At 45.0% G+C, this 25,433-nt stretch overlaps 1 protein-coding gene across 1 annotated transcript in view; it reads right to left on the bottom strand.

The window, feature by feature from the left end:
- The window catches only part of FLT1 (fms related receptor tyrosine kinase 1), a 577,293-nt gene that overhangs the window by 435,700 nt on the left and 116,160 nt on the right, over positions 1-25,433 (bottom strand). Inside the window, exons 5-8 of the mRNA XM_069639312.1 lie at positions 21,778-21,940; positions 21,546-21,682; positions 18,480-18,648; positions 4,265-4,382 (exon numbers count right to left, since the gene is read on the bottom strand). Coding sequence (XP_069495413.1) covers positions 4,265-4,382; positions 18,480-18,648; positions 21,546-21,682; positions 21,778-21,940 — 587 coding nt within the window. The remainder of the gene's footprint in view (positions 1-4,264; positions 4,383-18,479; positions 18,649-21,545; positions 21,683-21,777; positions 21,941-25,433) is intronic.

Raw genomic sequence — 25,433 nt, 5'->3', positions numbered from 1 at the left:
GATTATTGATCTTGTGTATAGTTGGTAGTTGGGTGAATGATGAATCATTGTGTAATATTCTGATGAGATTTGGCCTTTGCTAGTAGAGGGAAATCCTTGTATTTGGTTAATGAAAGTGGTCCAGGGGTAAAAGGAACATGGGCAGTGCGGCTTGGCAGGGTGTTAGCAGTCTGGCATGGAAGGATTTGGGGTGTCAACGGAGAGGTATTTGCTGGCCAATGCGTATGGGCAGCTCGGTAGCAATGCATGAGAATGAGCATCACTAACCAAGATGCTGGTGAAGAGGTCAGCATTCTGCAGAGCAGGCATTCGTATATGAACATGGCAAAGAAGCTGGAAGACACCTGGAGACAGTCTGGTTTGGGGATGGGGGCAGAGCAGGCATCGATTCCTTTTTGTATGCTGGCATGTTTCTGAAGTTTGGATACTGGATAAACTCATGGACAGTGCACCCGTCGCTTCGCTTCAAGCGTCTTGGATAATCTTCAGAGATCTTTTATTTATTTATTTAATGTTTATTTGTATAGCGCACACAAGTCCTCAGGCATCAGGGCTCTGTGGACAACCAGTTACATAAAGCCCGGAAGCAGTGAAGACATAGCCAGATAGGGCTTCATGTTTTAAGTATGCAACATTAAGTAAACATTTCAACAACAAAAACAGCACATTTCTTATCTGGCAACATTTCATGTCAGAATTTGTACTCCATTCCTTTAGGGTATAGTTGCAACTCTGGAAAGTTAAGGCTATTGATTGATCACCAGGGAACCTCAGTTGCCACCAACAGTTCTCAATCTCCCAAAACACAAAGAATTTCAAGAGTCACGCAGACGGGAGAGTAGCGCTGGAAACGTGCAGGGAACAGACGTTCCTGCTTCTACTCACACCAAGTCAATGAAACAAGAATAGAATCCTGGCAGAGAATATAAAGTCGCGGCGCCGGAGCCCACATACTGCCCTGATGTAGATTGCTTCCTACTCAGTCCGCTCACGCAACCTTTGTTGAAAGCTAATGAACTGAACCAAGGCCAAGACTTGAAGAACCTTGAGATCCTCTGCGGATAAGATTGTTTTCTATTAAGGTGTTTGACCTGGTGTTGAACGAGTAACCTGAGGTTATTCTTGATGCACTGGGCCGTCGCCAAAAAAAAACCCAGCGTGACTTACTGTAGGGGGTGTGTCGGATTACTCAGCGTCCAGCAGGATTAGGTCTTGGTGCAATGCTGTCAACTAGGGTAGGGAGCAGGACTTTGTCTGCTCTGCAATGTGGGGGTAGAACAGTCTGATACAAAAGGGCTACCAGAGTGTAGCTGCTTTTGAGGGCAGAGAGTCATAACATTCTGTGTCTGGAAATGTGGAAGCTATTCCATGTTTTGGGTGACAGGTCTCCAACCTATGGCTGACCAAATGTATTGGCCTACAGCTCCCGTGAGCCCTCACCAATGTATATGCTGGCTAGGCCTGATGGGAGTTCTAGTCCAAAGCGTCTGCAAAGCCAAAAGGTGCAGACCGTAGGTTTTGGGAACTCAAAGTACTTCCAAGTTTAAATTGTTGGGAATAAATAACTGCTAAGTATAAAGGACAGGTGGTATTAGCCTGTCTTTTGTTTTTCAAGCCTGACAATAGAACGTAAGTCAGAGGAGCGATTTCATGTAAATACATCCTAGTTAGGGTGGGGCAGGACGGACACTGGAAGATATTCATTAAAATACAAATTCCCTCAACGTGTTTAAGAAAGCTTCTCACTGCACAACTGGATTTCCCATTCTAGGTCAGTAGTCTTCCCACTGGGAGGCTGGCCCCACTATGGAAGCTCAAAGAATGTCCAGGAGGGCAGGGGTGTTGCCTCTTTAAACAAGGATAAAGATAACTGTCTAATTCAGAAAAGTGTTAAGGCGATTGCTTTTATCAGAACATATAAGCAGTAGAAAATCTTCTTATATTTTAAAGAGCATGGGCCCCCTGGATATTCTTTAGGCTGCTTAGTGGGGGCAGCCCCCAGGTGGAGGCGCCCAGAAACAATACATTTTCCTGTGGTAGGTCTACCATCATCCATTCATTTAATAATTTCAAAAAAGCCCAGGCAAGCCCACGCCCACCATGTAGATGGTCGATTCCTCACACGGTGCAAGTACCTGGCCATCTAATAGCAGGGCCTGGCAAAAGTTTAAAACATACGCACAAGCCAAAAACGTTGGCTTTGCCAATGCTTGATTGAAAAAAGACTTCAGTGGATTTGCCAATGCTTTTTTTTAACAGGACTTCAGTGAACGACACACAACGTGTTTATAAATTAAGTGGCTGAAGGAAGGCCTGGTGACACATTTTTAGTATACCAGTAGTAAAGTGTGTAAAGAAGACTGCTTTGAATAAACACAGGCAGGCACTTTCAATGCAAAGCTTGATGGTAAGGTTTGAATAAAGTGAGCTCAAAGAGTTCCCATGGGGAGGTGTTTTGGGCAGACAGAGGTAGGAATGGGTGGGAATGGCCATTGGGATTAGCATGGCCATGGGCAGGCAATGGGCGGGCACATAACCAGAGTACACCTAGAGACTGTGTCCCCCTCCCCATATACCATTCCTCTGTGTCCCTCCTCATATGCCATTCCTCATCCGTACTCCAATGCAATAGTTTCGGTTTAGTTTCACCAAGTGACACCTAAGAGCCCAATCTTAAAAAAGGGTTCAGCACTTTAACTAAATCCTTAGATGTGGATTCTGAATGAGGGCAAGGAAGCCTTTCTACATGGACGGTGTATTGAGCAACTGGCACAGCCTCTTCGCAAACATTTCAGGGCCAAGAGAGTGGCAGCATGCAGGATAGGTGGAAAAGAAACAGGGTCTTTAACCATGAGCAAGAGAGGGCATCCCTAGGACCAGTGTGTGGCCATTTATTTAACAACAGGTTAGAACAGTGACACGTTCCAGGAGGTTTTGGTCAAGTACTTGTAGAAGCGTGATCGTTCAACATCTGCAACCTTTGTAAAAGTGCTGTTTCGCTTGCTTTTTCTGTTATTTGGTGGTGGAGTGTTCACAATTACAAATAAACGGTTCCATGTGATAATGTCCCTGCAAAAAGGCTGTGTGGCAAAAAAGTTGCGCAAAAAAGGCTGTGGTTTGCGGCGACAGATCACTATGAACCTGCAGGGACACCCCAGCAACCCCTGTTTTTACATTTTGTGTGTGTTTATTTTTCCCCCAAGTCGGGCGGGGGACAGCCCTGCTCCCTCCACAAATGGTCACCATACATAATGTCGTCACAGCCTTTTCCCGGCAACTTTATGTATGGCGACCATTTGTGTGGGGGTAATATTACCGAATACCAAATAAACGCAGCCCAGCATGTTAAGGATGTGGGGAAACATTTAATTGTAATTGCATGTTTGCATGGCAGGCATCATGTCCAATGGATCCCTATGTGGTTGGCCTGCTTTATAAAGCAGATGGACTCCATAGGGATCTCCAGCATTTGCACCAGCATTAAAATCAATGCGGGCACAAATGATGGAGCATTTGTGTGGCAGAGAGGAAGAGAGGTGGCAGAAACGTGAATGGAGTTTCGTCCCTCCTCCATACAAAAGAATGGAAATAAGCTGTGGCATGAATGGAAGGCATTAAAGCCTTACTCAAGACTTTTACGCATTGCATTTACATTATGGCTCATTGGAACATGAGCTCCAGTGTCTTTATTACAGAGTGGATGCAGGGTTACTCCGTGGACATTACCACAAAGAAGGGTTTACGCGCAGGTGCTACCTGCACATTGAGGCGCGGCCGAAGCAGTGGTACCAAAGCGCTGCCTCTCCGGCAAGAGTTAGGCATCTGCATGCCATCCGGGTGATTTGACTGGAAGTAACTTTATGCCTCATTGAAAGTGGTAAACACAACAAACAATGCAGCAGTGCCCACAATACAGACACCAGCGCCGCTGCAGAATGGGTCAGAAAACCGCTGACAGGTCTGCAGTTGTCATTGCGTGTCTTGCACTTTAAGATGTGGCAAAAATGACCTGGAACAAGTGAAAGTGTGTGTTGGTGGTGCATAATGAATATTGTGCTTAGTGCACAATGAACACACACAGCGGAAGCAGTTCAGACCTATACGAAACATGGCGATAAATACAGAAATTAATGCAAAGTTCAAGAGTTCTTCTCTGTAAAGGTTTTCAGGAAGGAGCAGTAGAAATATTCATACGTGAAACCTCCATTTTACTGGAAAACAGAATCATTGTGCCAGCGTACAGCGGCAGTAGCCGCCATCTTACCATAACACCTCTGGTGGCGGAAACGCTTTTACTTTCATGGCAAGGCGGTAGGACTTCTGGCCAGCGACCACTTCCAGGGCACCTTGCCTTCGATTCTTCACCTTTATGAAGGGTTTTTCTTGAAAGGGAATGAAGAGTCAAGACATTAAATAGATGGTTAATTAAGCATTGAATCCATAATGGACACACATTCCCATACAATGCTTCCCCTGCCCCTGCTCTGCCCACCATGGGCATTCAGCTTGCTGAAAAGCAGGTATCCCATCAAAGTGCAGAGGACATGAACGACAACTCTACCAGCAATACATGTTACCAATTCATACTAAAACCTATGGTGGCCGTTACAAAGGACATTCTGCCAGTGGTAAATTGCGAATGCCCCCCTGACTACTGGCAAGATGGTCATCAATAATGGCGGTCATGCAACTACTTATTACCACTTGTAAACATGCCACTACTGCTGCTGGCTGGAATGACAGTGCTAGAAATAACACTGGCAGAAGGCATATTTCCCTGCACTTTCTGCAGGCAATGTAAAGCCGAAGGGGGCTCATTTACCACTAGATAACATGCATTTTGTCGCCTATAACATTTTAGTTTCAGGAGCAGTAGTAGGGCATCCGTAGCACAAACCAATCTTCCATAGTTGAGTGACGTTTTAGTGAATAAACATCAAAGCTCATTTATCAAGCCCCTGTAGCGTAAATGCAGGCACTACAGCCAGACCCACAAGAATGGCCAATGCTAATAGGATATCCGTTCCTAAAACCCTGAGAGTGCGTGCAGGAGGATCTAGTTTCCCAGTCTTGGCAGCAACACATTGGAACACATTACCCCCTTACGTTAGAAGTATTGGACCACATTTATCCTTCAGGAAAGCAATAAAAACCATGCTGTTTGTCTAAAAAGTATCTTTGGCACCACTGTCATATGAAGACTGCATTATCCAGTCTTATTGCCTTGTAGCTCTCACTGCAACCGCAATGCTAAGCCAAATGTAATCAATCACCTTTGCATGTTCTTTGATACTGTATTATTGCGAGGATACATGGTCACTGTAACCAAGAGCCAAGTACCCATCTGTAACTAAGACAATTTCGTGCAACAGCGCCTCGATGCCTTTGGGCTGCTAGTGCGCTCTACAAATCCAAGTAAATAAATAAAATAAAGAGAGGCAAAATGGTGTTCCGCCTGTCTTAACGCCTCCATTCACGCTATGGAGGATTTTCATTGTTTTGGAAGGCTGAGGGCGGAGGCGGAACGGGACTTACGTTTCCGCCTCCCGTTTGCCCTCCGCCTTAAAAAAAGAATTGGTTTTATGGCAGCATGAGAGGTTCATGCTGATGTAAAACCAATGACTGCCTGTGGAAACCGGCTGCTTTTCGCACCAGCAAAGAGCAGGCGGTTTCCATAGGAAATAATTGGAAGCGCTGCCTGCCATGCATACATGGAAAGTGGCATTTACTATATTTGCACTGCAGGGAGCAAATGGAGAAGAGGCTTCTGGTGCCTCTTCACACTTCTCATTTGCACTCCACTGGTGCAAATGACGAAATTACCCAGAAGGTACCTGTTGGCACGTAAGTGTAAATGTAAGCGGTCCCCTCCGGGCAATTAAGATTTTGTTTTTTAATGAGCTCCATCTGGTCTGCACTTAAGTTAACAGACGCTGCTTCTGGTTTAGACACTTTTTAGCGCCTTCTCACATATGATCATGTTTGCAGTGCCATTGTCCACCTTCTGTTGGTATTATTTTCTTCAGTAATGGGATTTCCGTCACTCTCAAAGCAGAGAGTAAAACTAAAGAGTAACACGATGCGAAATCGCATTTACTCTTTACTCTCTGCTTTGAGGCATATAAACCACAGTCTCCAAATACACTTTGCAGGCCGCGCTTTAAGATAGATTCCAAGCATGTACTGCACCGATGCCAGTGTGAGGCATATTCCATTGGAATCCATTAGTTTAACACCTGCATGAAATTCTCCCGAGACGGAGGAGGAAAGCAAAGCAGAGATGCTGTCTCCCCTTTGCCGCCCTCCTATACCCCAGGACAGCTGGAAAAGTAGAAATGTTACGCTTTCATTTTCCACACCACTCATTACTAAATGTGCCCCCCCCCCTAAGTACAGGGGACAGAATAGGAACCCAAAGTCCGAAACGAAGCACGTCCGGATCATCGCAGCAAATTCGTCATAGGCAATTAAAGAAACAGGCCCTTTAGATTGCATGAAAGGAAACATTTAGTTATTTTGAGATATTCTTTTTGGCAAGAAAATACTTTGATAATTTGAGAATTATAATGTAAAATTATCATATATCCAAGTGATGACATTTAGTTTTAACGTTCACTTCAGGACATTTAGCAAAGTAATTTATTCCTCAAAATGGCAACCAGAACCCTAACAACCATTGCAAAAATGTTCTTCTATTTTTCCAAGCATTTCAGGCATCATTATCTCTCGTAGACTTCGGGAGAGGCATATGGTTGAAAAGGTCAACGGTCAGTAATGTGTGGTCTAGGGGCCAATTGTTTTTGCCCCCTGTTTATTTTTATGCTTAGTCACCTTTGCTCAAGGTTTTTGCATAGGTTTCGACAAGCGCGTGTTGTCTGTCCAGTGTTCTTTTTGAACAAGAGCTGAAACTGTTTTTTAAGTCCAGTTTTCCTCTGCTTGATGCTGCTGGAATTTTAGGCTGTCTTCAGAATGCCGTTGTAAGGAATTCGACCATCCGCACTGGGAGTGTGCGCTCGCCTGGGCTTTTTGGATTTTTTAGAATGAAAATGAATAATGGGAGAACAACCTTTGAAAATGTGTGGGGCTAATCTGCACACATTTTCTAATGCTCTCTGCACAACAAACGCATAGTCCAGTGTACTCTGGGGACACAGCCTACAGGCGCAGTCCTCCCTGTCACATTTGACAGGTGACAGCGAGGGGTGCACATAAATATCCAGAGGAGAAGGGCAACACCTTCCTCCTCAAATGGCCAGCCTAATTTAATATCAAAGGCTCCATGGATCTGCCCTGTGCTATTGTTTAAGTTCTGTGTGGAGGCGGCGCATACTGATGAGCGTTAATTGAAGCACTTCTGAGAATAGGCCTGGTCACAGAACTTAACAATGCACAGGAAAACTAACACCTCTTTGATATGCATTGTGTCAACTTGAAGCTAGTTCCCACCCCTCTGTGTGAAGGACAGTGAATGGCATGTCTGGGTCCACTATTTACCGTAGGAAACCCCTGCAGAGCAGACCCCTTTCAGAGGGAGAAGTATGCTTTCATCACAAACTTCAAGGGAGACCTGCGCTTTGATCAAGAGTCATAGAGTGCTCAGTTAAGCAGAGAGACACTTCGATCTACAACAGACAGGAAGATGGGTGGGATCTAGAAGAAAATGTTGTCATCCCTTTCCTGTTGCAAAGCACTCTGGTCCTGACCTCACGCATAACATTGTTGGTGGGGACCCAGGATTGGTTCCTTAAAATAAGCTTAGCCTGCACAAATCACTGGGGCTCATTTGGCTTCAAAAGAGGGCTGAGCCCCTCACTTAGCAGATCATCTGAAGGCTTCACCAGAAGCAGAAAAGGAGGACTCATTTTGACCCTTGCTGAAGGTACAGTCTACCTTACATCTTCCGCCAGTGAAGGAAGGCCAGGATTTCCAGGAGGGAAGCAAGATCCCTTCCCTAAACATCTCAGAGGGAACAGGGTGAGATACCAAACTCAGAGGACCCGTCCATAAGCTCCAGAACTGGTCCCCAGCCAGCACACAGTGTGCCCTGCTAGGTTCTGCCAGCAAGCTTCCTATGTAGGAAGTGCCAGAGTCTCTCTGGACCAAGGACAAGGCCGTTGCCTGCAATCACTCTCATGAGCTTTGGGCCGTCTGCCTTGGAAGGACACGAGCCCTGTGAAGAGTCTAGGAGGAGTACCACACAAGCATCATCCAGCATCCATCTTTTAAGGACAGTTTTGAGATAGTTGATCCCTCGAACCGCAACCAGCTGCACCGCTGAGTGTTGTCATGCCGCAGTGAGCAGAGCCGTCCGAGATGCCTAGACCAGCATTCCAGGTCCGCCAACCAGCACAGAGACAATTATTCTTTGACCTGAGCCGCCACACTGCACAGCCTGCTGACATCCGTCCAGCCTCGTTTGCCTAAATGCCTGCAGCATGAAACCCGCTGCTGTCTCCCATCCTGAACTCTTTCGCAGGAGCTGCAAAGCATCCTGGAATTGACTCGGCACTGTCGAGCATCAAGAACATCTCAAGCACCGGGTACATTGTGGTTCTTTCCCCCTGGTCCTTCTTCGAAGGTCTGTAGTGACATTTACGACCCCTTGCTCCCTTGGTGCTGAAACCAAATAACCTTGAACAGTTAATCCTGATTGCTGACTCGACAGTCCCTTTTATCATTTGGTAATGGTATTTTCGCTGTGTTGCAACTAAGCAATGATCCCCGACCTTGCCGAGAAAAGCCTGCCGTTCTGTCCACGTTACCAAAAATTGTACAAGGAAGTTTATAATTTACTTGTGTTCCAATGTGTTCCGATCCCTTCTGGTATACTAGAGGTGTGGGGCTGATTGATGGTTTAGAAACCGATATTCATCCCTGGACCAGTGGTGCCCCAGAAGTTGATTTGTCACAGCTGTTGCATCCTCTTTCCTGTTGGCATAAAAAACGGGGCTCCCTGAAATGCCACCTCTATTTTTAGCCTCCCTCCCACACCGAAACAAACTATCCTGAACCTCCTGCTACAACCACCCCTTGAAGCTGCCACAAGTGATGCAGGAAGCGGTTCCTTGTGCATTTTGAGACGGATTGGCAATGCTTCAAGTAGGATGCCAAACCGAGAGGGGACTCTGATAAGGGGCGTGGTCTAACGGCAGCATGCAGCTTTAGTAAGGGCCACCTCCCGCCTCTCCTTTTGCTCCTTAATCGTGGCAACGCCAATCGACAGGCATTGCTTTGCAGCGATCATCACCCTGTCACCTGGGGTGCGAGGGTGATGATCGCTGCATCTCTTTAGCTAAAGGGATGCCTGGTGGAGATCGGCATCACAATTAAGGACCAAAAGGAGAGCACGGTACAAGCCAAGGCATTTTTTTCATAAAGCCTGAAGCTCTCGAGGATACATGAGAAATTAGTTCGGGCTCAAGAGGCTTCAGACAGTAGAAAAAAATGTCTTGGTTTCTAGCCGCCACATTGGCCCGTACTACTAGGGAACTTTAGGGAAACCCGCCAGTGCCCTGTGTCTGAATCGCTTTTTAGAAACTGCTGGCGCTCCACCCCGGCTCACTTAAAGCCCTGGTGATAGGTGAAGGCTTGCACATACCTAAGCTATTTATGAAGTGTAAATAAGTTGATAGCTCACAGAAACATAAACATGAAAGCACTCGAGTGGTCAATGTAGTTTATAGGTCATTTAATAAATCTGACATCCTAACGAACATGGTGTGGGGGTTTTTGGGGAGGGGGGCATAATTGTGTGAAGCTAAAATGGGATCTGCCTTTGAGGACCAGTGGCCAGCACTCGCGGGGGCAACATGCTGACGGAATTATGGGTGCCCTGAACGCACCTCGCAGAGGCTGCCTCAGCCATGAGTGATGGTTCCCATCAGGGCGGAGGGTGAAGATGAAACGAGAGAGCAGCGCCCTTGGGAATGGTCCGCGACGCAGTAATGAGGGCGCATTAGCACGTTGGATGAACTCGCGAGTAGTTTAGCAAGCGAGCATTCCCAAAGTCAAACACATAATGCAAAACCACAACAGCCCCAGGGAGGGAGCCAGTTGGACTCACAGGCGAGATTATACAGTCAGAGCAAGAATGCACGGAATTCTGAGTAAACAAGTCTGCTTGAAAACACAGCTCAAGTCACGCGGCAGAGGCTAACGTGTAACAGGCTGTGACGGGGGCGCAGATAGCGCCATGTTTACGTCTCTGTCATTTTAATTCATGTGCTAGCGAAAGATGATTCTGGGATGCCAAAACTAATCACGCTGATCTCAAGTACACGCGGTGGCTGCGTATATATCGCGACAGAGAGCAAGAAAAAGTGAATATGTGTTATGAAGTGCTGGCGATGGGCAAAACTCCAATGGATTGTAAAGTGGTGTAGGACTATTTAGTTTAGGGAGCTCAGGCCCGTGACAGGTCTAAAGTGTTACGTGCATATAATTTCTAAAACACACGTGCATCTATCTTTCCAGCCCACGATATCTCTAACCTCTGAGTTCACTTCCGGAGCAAACTGACAGGGGAGATTAGAAAAGCAATGATATGTTATGTTATGTTACTCTGATCTTTACCGCGCACCACAGTATGATCTTCAAGGGCCTTGGCGGATCTGAAACAGAGGGGTCGGGGTCACGCTAGAGAGAGAATAAAAGGCGAATGAGCTTTGTTCTTGTGTTGCTGCATGCAGACCGGAAGTACCGAGGTGTTATTTGTCCAGGGCAAAGGATATTATGAGTAACTTATATCGCTTCACCCATTGTTCCTCAGTGTTGCGATGTCACGCAAAGAGACGCAGGTATGTCCAGATGTGAGACACAAGCTTGCTAAGCCTGGAGCCCAAAGCTGCACCTCACTGATGACACCCAATGAGGTTGAAACATGTCTGGGGTTGCTTGTACTGCACTGCTCTGTAGAAGGGATGTTGGCTGGCAAATTGAACCGAACTGATGCTTTTTGTGTGGGACAAATGCAGATGTTCTCTTCTGCAATGGCAGAGCAGGCAAAAAAACGATGTAATGGAAGCTGCCCATTACAAGTTTATGTACCTATGATTCAACAAAAGTGATTGTTCTTTAGAAGGTAAGTGACAGATGACAACCTAACCCACCACAATGACTAATCGTGCTTTTAGGGTTAGGTTTTAAGCCTTGTTGTGTTGAACCTCTCTGTCCAGGAGGTATAGGAGGTGACAGCACTTAATCACTGTGGCATTGGTGGCAATGAATCTCTTTTGAAGCCAAATGGATGCATCGCAGGTACACAAAGCAGCTTCTTCAACCAATGCGATAAGTAGCCATGGAGCGGGATTCAAAAAGTAATCTGTTCCGCCATTGTTAAAGACCGCACAATGGGTATTTTGTACAGCTCTCTTAAGCAGTGTCATCAAAGGGAAGAGTTTCTCAGGGCTCTGAGCAACTGAGAGTGGACACCAGCAACTCCCCACCCACAGTTTTAAGAATCTCCACGGACTTCCGGTGGCACAGGAAATCGGATGAAATATAGTCTTCCCAAAAAAATAAAAAAAACACGCACACTCCTAAAAACCGAACTGAGACTATGCATCCTTACTCCCCAAAATGAAGGGCATTCTTCTGAGGCATTGATAGGGCGGGAGGGGCAGGGTGGGTAAATCGTTAGTAAAGAGTCAATGTTATGACATCAAAGCTAGCTGACGTTTCCCTGCCTCCCCACTAACTTTACCCACCACCTCTGTTACAGATCTGCCAGAGTGCCTAGAGACCACATAAGTGGCAGCGGAGAGCGCTATAAATCCCAGTGACATAACATGACATAACATATATATTGTCTAATCAAATACAGTCAATCATTCATACTACATTTGAAAAACATAGCATTTACGCAAGCAAGTCTAACAGAACTGCAAGTCTCGGTTTTGCAGCTTTATTCTATTCTAGCTCTTTATAAGCTCCCCCTCTCCACTTCCCCCTCGTTGTTAGCTCCCCGTTCCCTTGTGTCACTGTGCTTCCCCCGCTGTGTACTTCCCCCTAGGATTGTAAAGCACTCCGTTGCTTCCTGAAGCTAAGACCGCTCTCAATAAATACCCTATTAATAACAGTAATAATAATTACAAATCTTGTATGGAATATAAATCAACAGACACATCATCAGCTTTATACATAAGAAAACCACAGAGAAGTAAGTGACTGTAGGAAAGTATCAGATTCATCAACTGATAACTACAAAATTTGTAAGAACTCTTTACAAAAATATAATTGTATTTCCCAGTTTGAGGATTTCATTGTCAAAAGAAATGAATACGACTGTGTTGTACCGTACGCCACAAAACAGACTTATACAGGCATTTCACATTCTTGCGTGGATCAAGATATGACTCATAGTGTGGAGAATGCCAGCAGGAAGTAAAGTTCATGACCCGGATGTCTTCTCTCATGACCTTTGTTGCCAAGCATTGATACAAACACTATCGTTCTTCCTGTTCAACCATATTCTGACACGTTTGCATAACAATGCCATGTGCTTTTATGCTGTTATCTTAGAGGTGACATCTTAAACAGAAATAGTGCATATTTTTGTATATATATAAAACGAAATCCTTCGGCTCCTGTGGGTATGAGTAACTTTTTTTTTCCAGCACTTGTTCCATAGGGGCATGGTGGCGATTAGGCCTGTTAATCTGCTGCATACGAAGAAGTGTTTTCATGAAGCCACATATGTTTTCCACTATTTCCTAATGCTATGGATTTTATGAAACATAATATGTGGAATGTTGTGTAATTAAGTTCCCACATGCGTCTGAGCAGGGTATGGGGTAAATACACCAGCTCAGCACAGGAATCCACCGGCTGATTCAGCCCATGTCAGACCAAGAGAGCTCGAGTTTGCGCTTGGTGTAGGCTTTGTGGGGGTCGTAAACAATGCAGTCTATGACTTTACTCCTCTTAAAGGGTACGCTGGGGTGGGGTATTTGGCACAGAGGCGGACAGCAAGGGCCAGGTTTGGCATCCTAGCTCTACATCAGGGCCTGCTTTCGATAAGCGATCAGGCCTTTCCAAAGTGGAGGTGCCTTTGGCAGCGCCTTTCAAGGCGGAGTAGGATGTGCAAGTTGGTTGGACCTTTCTAGTCCTTTCCAATGGCAACCCGTGGTAGGAAGGGAAGGTACACATTGCAAAACATCATTTGGTAGGCAAACTATAGGTGCTCTCTTAGGAAGGCACGCCTCCACCAGTGCAGGTTCCACAATAGGACATGTGCCGCGCAAGCAGTCGTTCCGTCGTTTGCATCGGGGACACTCACTTGCAAATTAGAAAATATTCTCTATATTCAAAAGTCTGTACGATTTACACTACTTCTCTAGTTTATCTGGCTTTAGTAATTGAATAGTCATAGCAACCTGGTGTATTCTGGAGACCGGCCTGTCTGGAAGGCACCATCATACACTTTCCTCAAATACGGGGCAACAGTATCTATGTACGTCTTGTAAAAACTCTGTGGTCGGCCATCCGTCCCCGGGGCCTTCCTGTTGGAAGTCGTTTAACTGCCTCTAAAATGTCTTCCACGAGATATCCGAATTCAGTTTTTCTGCTTCTTCATAGGTCAGTTGCTTTAACTCCACCTTGTGCAGGAGCTCTATTATTTCAGTGCTTTGGATGTGTATAAATCCCGATCGTAGTTCAGGACTATATAGTCAATGTCTTTTTCACCTAGACACTTGGTTCCAACCTGGTCCACCACTGCTTTAATATTGTGTTGGCCTTTTCTCGCGTCGCAGTAGCCATGCCAGGAAGCAGCCACATTTATCTTTCTCCCCATAGTTCCTGGACTGTATATTTCCCTCAAGCTATCTTTCTTCTGTGTTACTTAGGTCCTGCAAGGTCATGATTAGCCTTTTGATTTTTCCTAGTGTCTCCTCATCTCGGTTTTCAGTATACCCTAATTCCAATACTTTAAGGCACTCCTCACTTTTCCTCAGTTCCCCACCTATTTTTTTAAGACCTCCAGCCCCCCACTCCCGTGAGATGCCCCCTTTGTAGCACTTGAATGCCTCCCACACCGGAAATATTCTGCATTCAGGTGTCAGATTCTGCTAAAAGTATAATATGATATATTGCCTGATGCCCTGCCTGAATTAATCCTCCAAGAAAGCTTCACTTTTGAATCTTCATGGCTTCATACCGGCTGGATGGGCAGGTATACTATACTCCAGGTCCACCGTGGCATGCCCAGATAGCGTTCTTGGCAAGAGTCTGCATGAGAAGTCCAAGCAATCGCTTGAGCATTAATCATGATGTAATCTATCTGTGTAACACGTGTATTCCTGTTTCCGGGTGTTGCAATGTCGCCATACGTCTACTAAAGTGCATAACTGTGCGATGTTCAACCAGGTGCGCATCACGCAGTGAAAGAGGCCTTTCCTTTGTTGATGTTCTGTCCAGTTTTAATCCATTATCATATTAAAGTTCCCTGCCCAAATAGTCAAGCACCCATTATATTTATTCAAATATTGAGCTGTGGCCTCAACAAAGCTGGGTCATCTAGGTTAGGAGCGTAGAGATTAACGAGGACCACCCGCATTCCTGAAATCTCCCTTGCTAACAGTGACATGCAGCCCTCGATATCTGACTCAGTATTTGATAGTCTAAATCCTACGCCCGTATGTACAAATGTAGCGACTACTCTGGAGCCCTATGTATATGATGAGTACTCTCTGTGCTCGGTCCAGACTGGAGCCAGTCTGTTTTTGCCACCTGCATGCAAGTGCATTTCATGCACTATTAGAATGTCTATGCCATGTCTCCTGGCATATTCTGACACCTGCCAGGGTTTCTGTAATCCCTGTTCCTTTTTATGTTCCGGGTCATTATGCTCAGTGGATTAGCCATGGTGCTCAAACTATTGCTGTAAATGCTATTATCACGTTCCATGAACTCTGCATAAATATCAACACAATACAGCCCGCTTGTGGCCCGTATTGATAATATTTGCCTACCTACCCATGCGGGCTCTCCAATCTGACCAGCATAATCCCAAACATGTAAGCAAACACAACCCTAAAGTAGCAATGTACGCTTTGGGAGCAGATAGATTGGCTTCCAGGCCGCAGCTCTGTTGGCAAAGGCATGTTACCTGCATAATGCTGTGCTGCCAGCGGTAATATTTAAACATATTTTAGTAGTAGCTCCTTCTCAAAGCAGTCAATGGTAAATTGATCATTGCCTTCTGTAGAGGCAACAGCCAAAGGGGGTCTCTACCTCTTTTCTCGTGGTGAAGTCCTCAGCTGCCTTCGGATCCGTGAAGTGATATCTCACCTTATGCAGTTACCCTTAGCTTGGCCACTAAAATCATGGCATAGGGTAGGCCCGCCCTTCGGGAGCTTCCGTAGATTTCTGAAATTACTTCGTCTCTTGAATCATTGGGTTGAAAGCAAGAAACAGCAAAAGTTTGGCTGAGCCGTACTGGAGAGACTTTTTTCCCCTGGCTGCAGTGAAGAGCATATCACAATCACTGTAGCTGAGCACTCTAATGATGATTGGGCAAGGCGGTGCACCCAGTAGCAGCCTCACTGTTAAGCATCTGTGCGCACATTCCACTATAAAGTGTTGCCACACTGGTGGATTGTCGTATTTTTACCATCAATTGTTATATAAAGTTCTCAATTTCCCTTTCTATGTTGGTCATTTCTGGTAGGCCTGTAAGGTGAATATAGTTTCTTCTGGATCTTCCTTTCAGACCTTCGCACTTGGCTCTAATTCTTGTAACCTCCAGGATCAGTCTGTACGTGTCCGTCCGCAGTAGAGCACAGTATACTCTGTTAAACTAATCTGTGTTTCTGCCTCTGTTATTCTGCTGCAGAGCTTCTCCATTTGGACCATCGATATGTCTACTTTACTAGATAGGAAGTCCAACTTCTGTCCCATTGTGTTCATGCTATCTCTGAGCGAGGATAGACTGGCTCTCCCTTTGCATTGTTAGCTGTGGGGTCCACGGGGTGCCAGTGTATGCATCCAGCTTGGCCTGTTTTTTATTATTACTCATTGTGCAGTTACATGTTGTGGTACGCGTATAACTATTTCCTACAGCTAGGACTTGTGTGCCTGTAGAGTGATCAGCTGCATGTAAAATATACATACTTCACATCTTGTGGACAGGTTCATCTGCAAATCTGCTGGCGGTCAGGTATATCATGTGGTGCACTCGAGGCAGGCCGCGACCAAAGCGCAAAGCGAGCACAGGTTTTAGCAGTGGTTAGAGAGTATACACATTGTGGTAGGAAAATGGAAAATAATTGTATGGCAATGTAATTACATTTGTGCTGAGCAGTCATTTTCGTACATAATCTCAATTATTAAATGATTTAAAAGCTAAACCATCCTTCAGAACTGACATTCTGAGGATGAACAAGGACTACCAAAAGCACTATGGCCCTCGGAAACTCCTGAGGATTGTAGAGTCAAAAATACTCAATGGAAGAGAGGAAAAATATGAGTGTGAATGCAATGTGTACGTACACTGCAGCGTAAGCACACAAATACAAGTCACATCAGATTTTCATTTGCGCCTGAAGAGACTCATTCTACATTGCGTGTTATAGATGGTGAGGTGCCACAGTAAACTCCCCCCCACTATGCTGTGCCCCATTCAATTTCCAGGTGACCCCTTTTCCCCCGATTATTGCTTAGTAATACACATTAAGTAAGTCACATTTCTTTAGAACTGCATTGAGGTGATATGCCCCGAGGTGGCGGGCCGACCCTGTAGGTAACAGCCGGCCACCTAAGTTAAGGGCCAGAGCACAGCAAGGGTCCCTTAACGAGGGTGGCAGTGCCGTTACCTACAGGGTTGGCCCGCCACCGAGGGGCATATCTCCATTAGCACCCGTGTAGATCCTTACGTGGGGGCTAATGTTTTTTTCTTTACTTAAATAAAAAATAAATTACTTACCTTTGCGGCGCGGCCCGACGCCACAGTGCTGTCATCCAGCAAGTCCCTCCTCAATATTCATAACTGATGTCATGAACATTGAAGAGGGACTGCCGGGAAAACAGCACTGCACAGCGCAAGGCAGCTACAGAAAGGTATGTTTATTTTTGGGGTGGGGAAACACTCTTACCACCAGTGTTGGGAACTAGGCTGGTGCTAAGAGGCGAGGGGGCTCAGGGAGCAGCGAAGGCAAGGAGCACTGGTTGCTCAGAGCACGGGCTGTCCTGGATGAATACAGCCCACATTCCGAGCATTTTCATTGGCTTAAAAAGCCAACCAGGGTGCTAATGGCGTTTTCGTCTGTCTTTGGCATGCATATGGAATTGCTCTTTGGAGAAAGTATTATCGTTTTAGCCTAGCATTTGGTTGACCCTATGTTTGTTTCTTGTCTGGGTCATGGGAAACACCACAATTATAATCTCTTTGGGAGCACTGGTCAGGACTGTCTTATCATTGGCACCACCGTCACCCACCCTTCCGCTCAAGAGCCCACGAAATCAGGAGCACCACCTCAAAAGAAACAAGTTAAGCAGAAGGCGGAGTTGCGGATATTCCACACACCGTACATTTCCCATAAACGGGAATGTCCTCTCAGACCGACTCCCTCCTCTTATTATGTTTATTCTTTAACATTCTGCTAAAAAGGCGTCAATAAATGGGACGGGCTGGCTCTGCTGGTAATGGCCCACCACGCTAGTTAAGGGCCCAAGTGAAATAAGTGCCATTACCGACAGAGTTGGCCAACAGTCCCAGTGATCAACCACATTAGCACTGGCAATGTCAAGACACGGGTGATAGGGGCCTTTGTCATCCATAAAAAGAAAACGTACCTTCCATCTCCTTGCGAAGACCCTGTGAAACCAGCCCTACTGTGACAAGACCACACAGACCAAGAAGAATACAAACCCACAACTACATACTCAACCCGAGAAGATGGAGTAATGAGGCTCAAGTCTCGGTATCCAAAAATCACCGCAGATGGATAAAAATCTATCAGCAAGATGAAGAACAAGCGCTCGGGGCATCTCCTTGACATTGGGCCTTTTTGAGAAAGTCTGTTTTCAGTGTTGATTAGACGAATGTCAACCATTTGGAACGTAGGTGAAAGTAAGGAGGTGCAGTGTCTCCGGGATGAAAAGTAAGTTTTCTTTTTTTAGGCTAGAAAACACCTTTGGCACCTGTGTCTTGACATTGGCGAAAATGGCTGTGAGGGCATGGATGCAGAGCACGCAGGCTGCTCAGGAAGCAGGCTTGTACTTGTGAATGCTGTGCTCCGAGCAGCAAGATTGGCTGGGCGCCCCTGCACAGGGTGTCATCATAGTTTCTTGCTATTCAGGTTTAAGCATTATATTTATTTATGGTAAATCCTTTATACAAAAAATGTAAATACCAATTAAGACTTTCCATTAAAATAATATGCCTTGGTGTTACACGATGAAGAAAGAGAGACAATGGGAAGCGAGAGAAGGGTCTTTGGAAGAAAGCGTGCTGTATTAACTAAGCTTCGAGCAGGGCTTACCATACGTGTGCACCGTCGTGTTGACAGATACTTCCTGCGGGCCACTCTTCACAAGGCACACATAAAGGCCCTTGTCAATATCGCGCACTTTCTCAATAACTAGGCTGCTGTAGATGATATTGTCTTTCCTTTGATTAATCCTTTGTATTATTGATACCCTCTCACTTTCCTGCAAAGAAAAGACAATACTTTTAATGTGTTACCTGTACATGCCCACATAGAGTATAAACTGTTCAATGGAATACTTCAGTCTATAAACAATAACTGTACACTCAACAATACAATAGCAATCATGCGTCACAGAGCTATTAATCTCAGTCGACAATAGTGCTTGTCGCCTATCAGTTCAATGTAGTCAATTTGAAAATTTACGAGGATAATGAAGAGCAGAAGACCCAAAAAAAAAAGGCCCAAGTCAACTATTGGGCTAATTTGCTGAGCCTGGAGAATCCATGTGAATGAAGGTGGCTTCTGCCACTTCTGCACGGTCAAGATCTTTTACCCGGGTTCCGGTGATTCACCTCACGCAGCAGCCCGATGTAACGCAGGTGGATGGCGAGCTCCAGTGCCTTTCACCATTTTATGCAATGCACCGTTAGTGATCTTCACTGCAGATCAGCAGAGGAGGCCACTACCAAGCTTAGTTGATCTCGTGGCGGCTGCCTTGTGTAATACAGGCAGAGTCTGGTTTATCTGGCTCAGGAAAAGTGGGATTACTGCGTGGGACTTTACCCACTCAGCAGGGATCAAAATACTGATCTCCACGGATCTACATTGGGAATCTTAGCATGGTGCAGGAATCGCAGGCAGAGACTTCAATACTCTAGGCTTTGTATTTTTTTAATAGAAAAAACTCAATCCAGGCTAAAATGTAGAGCGATTTTGGAAAAGGATGACAATATTACAAGCTGTTCACATATCGAACCTGTGCAGAAAGACTTGTATAAGAGATTCATCGAGTCCTTGCTACAATCAAACATAGCATAAAAACCCAGTGCACTTGATTTAGTTCTGCAATGAGTGTTGTCAGTAATTAGACTAATTGTTGGCATTGCAATAAGGCGTGTAGTCTGTTTTCTCTTTCCATACTGCAATGTAAAGATAGCCCAAGAGAAAGCCACTCTTTTTGAAAGGCTGTGCTGCAGAGTGTTTTCTTCTACAGCCCATGACAGAACTGAGCAGTCAGAGAAAGAGGAACCTCACACCTCGCCTGCCACTCTGCATGTGATGCAGACAGAGTGCATCGACAGTGCTCTCTTCTCCTGTGGTTGCCTCCTTTTCAAGGTTGGTACATGAGAACAGAGCACAGCGATGCTACATTCTTCTCCTGTGCCAGCTTCTCAAGAGTTTCAGAGCGTGACAGAAGCATACACTGTTGTTTAATTTCTCTCATGTGTACCAGTGAAGTAGAGGGGCGTGGCCTGACATTGTGAGCCGATGTAGCAATAGGACAGTACTTTGAAAATTGATGGCAATCCTTTGAAAAGCAGCATGTGTCGAGGCAGCTGTTTCAATCAGTGGCAATGAGGCATGTATTGTGACTGTTGACAGCTATGATTGGCATTGGGGCAAGTGCCTGGGCATGTAATGACAATCCTAGGTGATGGGGTGAGTACCTGGGCAGTTGATCATCACCCCTAGCAATGCGGCAGATACCTGGCAATGGTATGACAATCCTTTTTAATGAGGCGTAGATTAAGAGCTAATTTAAGATTGTGACAGAGTTCATTAAGGAGAGTCTTGTTTGAAGAGCAGGGTTTTCAGGTCTCTACGGAATGACCGTAGTGAAGAGTCATTCCTCAATGGTGCGGCAGGGTATTCCACAGTTTGGCTGCGATCACTGGGAAGCTAGATCTGGCTGCTTTTTGTCTCCCGACTCTCGGTGTGACAATTAGGTTGAATTGGGTAGATCGCGTGGGTCTTTTGGATTGGGTTTTGGAGATTAGGTCGCAGAGGTAGGCTGGAGCATTATTAGCGAGAAATTTGTGTGTGAGTGAGAGGATTTCGAATTTGATTCTATTATGTACAGGAAGCGAGTGAATGAGTCGTCTGGCTGATGAGACATGATCATGTCTAGGTATATTAAGAGCTGCGTGGATTGCATTGTTTTGCACAACCTGGAGCTTGCTGATATTTCTGCTATTGGTTCCTGCGAAGAGTGAATTGCAATAATCAAGCATCAGTGCCCCACAGTAAGTACATTCGACAATGCATTGCCAGATCTTTGCAGAGCTCTGCCGGAGTGTAAAGCTTCTTTGCTCAACCAATGTCAGCCATCCTAAAGTGTGTCAATAGTCATATCACACCATCTGGCCCTAATAAACATGAAGCAAAGTGAATCTGTCTGTATTTGGATCATGTAGAGATTACAGCTAAAATAAGTCTTTTAGCTTTGGATCTACTTGACAAGTTGTACCACTCCAGCTAAGAGTATATCTTTCACAAGTTTTTTGACATCCACTAGACACAAGATGGTTTCCTTTTTAGACGATAAAGCGTACCAGTTCTGGAAATTACAATCACTTTGCCCATGAGAGTAATATGTATACAGTGGGCTATGCTGTTTGGTACCAACTAGCAAGCAGGAATACCTCTCGCAGCTGATACTGGTGCAGCCTGGGATGGTCTACTCCATCTTAACCAGCAGCAAGTCTGCTTAATGTTCAATTGTTTACTTTGGGAGTGACACCACTTTTGGGTCTTCCGTGACGGTTCCTTTGGCTGGTAGACAGGCATAATCACAACTTGGGTTTATCATTATTGACACCGCTGTAGCATTGTTCTTTGGGCATCATGAGCACCACCAACCACAGTACCAAAACAAAGGGTGAACTTGACTTTTCGGAGGGATGGTAAACATACAAATTGGCTTTTGTTTGCTTGTGTGGAGCTAATAATTCTACCTGTATGTAATAACCATAGAGTGGTAGACTTTGGTTAAGCATGGCTAAGAAGAAAAAGTACAAAAGTGGGACTGCATAAATCAAACTGGCTGTGTGCCTGGTAGACATGTGGAAATATGCCAATGATTCATATGTGCTATAAGAAAATATAAGAAAAACATACCTTAGCAGGATAGCGCCACTTGATCTCCACACGTGAGTTCCATGCGGCTCTCACTGTGCAGTTAAGGGCCAGCCTTTCCCCTCTTAATAACTTGATGGGGTTCAACCCATTGAGCCAGACATTGTGGATTTCATTAACTGTACGTGGAGGACAAAGATAGACCATGTATTCAATTATTGAGAGATTTCGTCTTCTAACCCATACACATTCATGCTTGCGTAAGAGTACCCACCTTGTCTATGAGTCATATACTTTGTGCTGTGCACATGGCCATTAATGCTTGCTTCGCAGATCAGGAGGCCAATGAACTTGAAGGTTGCCTTTGGAATGACAAACCCTTTCTTGCTGTCCCAGATCACTGTCTTTCCATCAGGAATCAGAGTTTCAGCGAGGAACTAAATGGAATAATGGAGAACGAAAAGTATTTAGTAATAAGGTTCAGATTAAAAATTGTAAGTATTAACAGTTAGACTGTGCCCTATACGGAGCCATTAATAATGCACGTGTGTGGCCTTTTAGCGCTGGGTCCTAAGGTCTGCACTGATCTGAGATTTCCAGAGGACCATGATCTGACACTGCACCACAATTGTCATTTCATGCTTACAGTTCAGAGGGATATGAGTTACAACAATTGGGAACTTGGCTGACAGAGGCATCAACAGGTGTTTGTTTCGATGAAGGATCATACTGTGCACAGACGTACCTCTCTGATGACAGCCATGGCTTCTTCTTTTTAACATCTTTTTATTATTTTCATATTAAAACAACTTTTTCTCTCCTAACCCTCCCCCAACCCCACTGGAAGAAGCTACTTCACATATCCTATTTTATGGGAAAATGTTTAGACGTGATAGTACCTATAATGGGTCAAGAGCCATCCGTTTAGCTGCTGAGACTCATCTTGAGATTCAAACAAGCAAGTTCAGCAAGCGTAGTCTATGAGGGCAGTGAAGATCCCAGTAGCTCAAGGCCGGGTATCTCACATCGGGGATCAAGACCTTGAGAAAGGCTGCACAGTCAGCAAACATTGAGAAATTGAGAAAAATTGAGGAAAAAAAGAAAAGAAAATAAGGGCACTTGTTCTAAGGCCATAATGTTCCAGAGGACCTGGATCCACTGCAGGTGGGGAGCGTTCCAGGGGGGAGGGGTGTGTTGGATATTCTTCTTCCATGAGCTTGCTATTTGAAGTTTTGCTACCATGATGAGTAAACAGAAGATCTTCCTTTACCTGTGAGCCATGGCTACTTTTGAGCTCTCTTTGTCTGAAAGAGATATCCTTGGACTAGACAAAAGCTACATGTAACGTGTATCAGCGCCTTTGATGAGTGCGATGATCAGAGATCATGCAAATACTGGACTAGTGCGTGCACTTTTCAAACTGTTTTCACTGTGAAAGGAAATGGTTTTGAAAATTACATTCACAGTGAAAGCAAAGGCATGGCAATGGCAGGTGACCTGCTAGAGTCTTTATTGCATACAGCATGCAACGTTATTTATGTTTCCCTACCAGCCCCTAGTCACACCTCTTAATGGGCAATAGTTCTTCCCCAGGTACCCATGTGGTTGGTCCATTAACCTCTAATCACCCTTATTGTAATGTTTTCCAGACACAAATGGAAACTTCAGGGGCAGCTGCTGTGCTTTTCTGCGTTTTGCCATTTCCCAAGAGAAAGCTTGAACGCTGAGCTTGGATAAGGAAATATGGGACAGTGGCAACGTTATTGAGTACCAGCAGGTCTGGAAAAGATCTGGGGCTATGCTAATGTCGGCACTCTCGGGACTTGGGGCTTTTTTGGTTGCAGCCCCTGAGCTTCTATCCAGGGCTACAACCAAAAGAACCAGGACTATAGACCCCTATGCCCCCCCTATAGCAATGTCTCTCAGTACCTGTACTCTCCTCAAGCTTCGAGAAGTCCTGGCCCTCAATATGGGCAAGAATGAGAAGGACAGTTACTGAGGGCCAGCTAGAGCCGGCCCATTTAAAGCACTTGGCATCCCCGCCGTGGTAGTGGCATTTGGGCTTCAGGTAAGGGGTGGTAGTATTGTGAGACTTTTTCAAAAGGCAAGTGTAAGAGAGGGAAAACAGGAAAGAGAGAGAGTTACAGACAAATGCAATGAAAAAAGAGGAAGGTTGGAGAAAGATGAAAAGAGAGAGACATCTGATGAGCCATCATTGCTAGCCATGGAAAGCTGCTCTTCTACTTTCTTCTTGATGGGGATAGAAGCCATGGTCAAAAACACCACTCTGCTCCCCTAACTCGCTATACCAGAACCTGATATACTCCTCTCTGTTGATTGCGTAGTGTACATGATAGATTCCTTTCACCCACACCTCCGATGCCAATCATTCTGCCAGATAAAACTAGGAGTTCAGTGGACGAGCACCAGGGACTCATTTCATCTACAAAATATTTCCGAATATCCTAGCACTGTCGCCTAAAATGGACAAATCGGTGGTCACTATCTAGCGGTTCCTGAACACAAGGGGTGTTCATGCCGTTGTATAAAAACGCATTACACAAACATGCCTTGGAACAAAAAGGTCCTGCAAGCACATAAGCATGCCAGGGCATTTTCACTGTTTCCACTTCTATTTCTATGTGTTTTATCTTGTATGCTTCATATTATCTAAATGATTTTCTTCTCTCCTTTGCTCACTATTTGTTGTTATTGTTTGTATGTTGAAAACTGTTCTCTAGTAGGGACTTCCTTGTTGTTTCCCCGTCTTTTGATAAAACCCATAGGTTGAAAAGACCTGTCGCCTTCTGCCAAATTCTAAGCCACACAGCTATACGGGTCCATTAGCCATTAGCCTCTTCAATAAAATAATTAGATATGGTCTTTGTCTAAAGATTATTTCTTGATCAAAGCCATTCCGGGTAAGGTAGGTGTAAAAATGTCAATGTAAACTTGTCAGCTAGTTATATGAAGAAAAGCAAGAGATTGGTAGCATAGCTGTCAGCAGGAAAGCACAAGAGGTGATGGCTGTAAAATTTAGAATTATTCTTAACCTCTGGCATTGCTCTGGCAACCCTCCAGACCATCGTTCTTCAGCCTACCGGGCCATTACAGAACGGGGGAAGACCATATGCAAATCAAGCTTGGTCCCACCCAGAAAGGGGCAGTCCAGCCCAAACTGCCAGGTCACATCCCTTCTGCATGAGACCACAAGCATATCCAGACATGTTTTGTCAGTCAGAACATCAGTAGAAAGTTGCATGTTGAAAATATGTAGCAACTGCAGAACAGCACGCACAGAGAGAGCAGGAAAGGTAGCACAATATCTAGCAACCTACAGCACCATCAGAATATAAAGAGCTCACATCTAAACTATTATTGTACTCCACTTAGGAAAAAAAGCTCCAACGCAGTGGGTGTACCAGTTAGCAATGGCCCACACCCCAGGTTAACAGGCCCAAGAAAAGTATCACCATAAAGCCTCTGCTTTTCATGTATTGTTTTGTTGATCAAGATCCTAATAACATTGCAGCGAGTGGAGGGACCAGATGTTTGAATTCTTCCCATCCTACTATGTTTTTCTCTTGTAGGGTGTCCGCTACATTTTGTGCTCTGCATCCTTCCATCTGTCTTCCTTGACCAGTTCTGAGATGCCTTAGAAGTTTTCAATTATGCCATAGTTTAGAGTGCTCTCCACCCTCGTCTACATCCTCCGCACACCAAATATTGCTTCATTTCTGGATCATATTTGTATATGGTTTTCTTTGGGTCTTTGTTTAAACCAAGATATATATAGTGTGTTCGTCCTAGGAAGAAAGTATTCGTGTGGTAGTGCCTTTACGCACATTATGCTGATATAGTTATAAGCAAAAAAACCTACAGTCAGCTTCTAGATAGAATGATGCAAGGGACTCTACAATACCAGGCAGG

Source organism: Ambystoma mexicanum, chromosome 7q, assembly GCF_040938575.1.
Source record: "Ambystoma mexicanum isolate Mex_15411 chromosome 7q, UKY_AmexF1_1, whole genome shotgun sequence".
NCBI classification, from domain to species: Eukaryota; Metazoa; Chordata; class Amphibia; order Caudata; family Ambystomatidae; genus Ambystoma; species Ambystoma mexicanum.
This window is presented reverse-complemented; position numbering and strand designations above follow the sequence as displayed.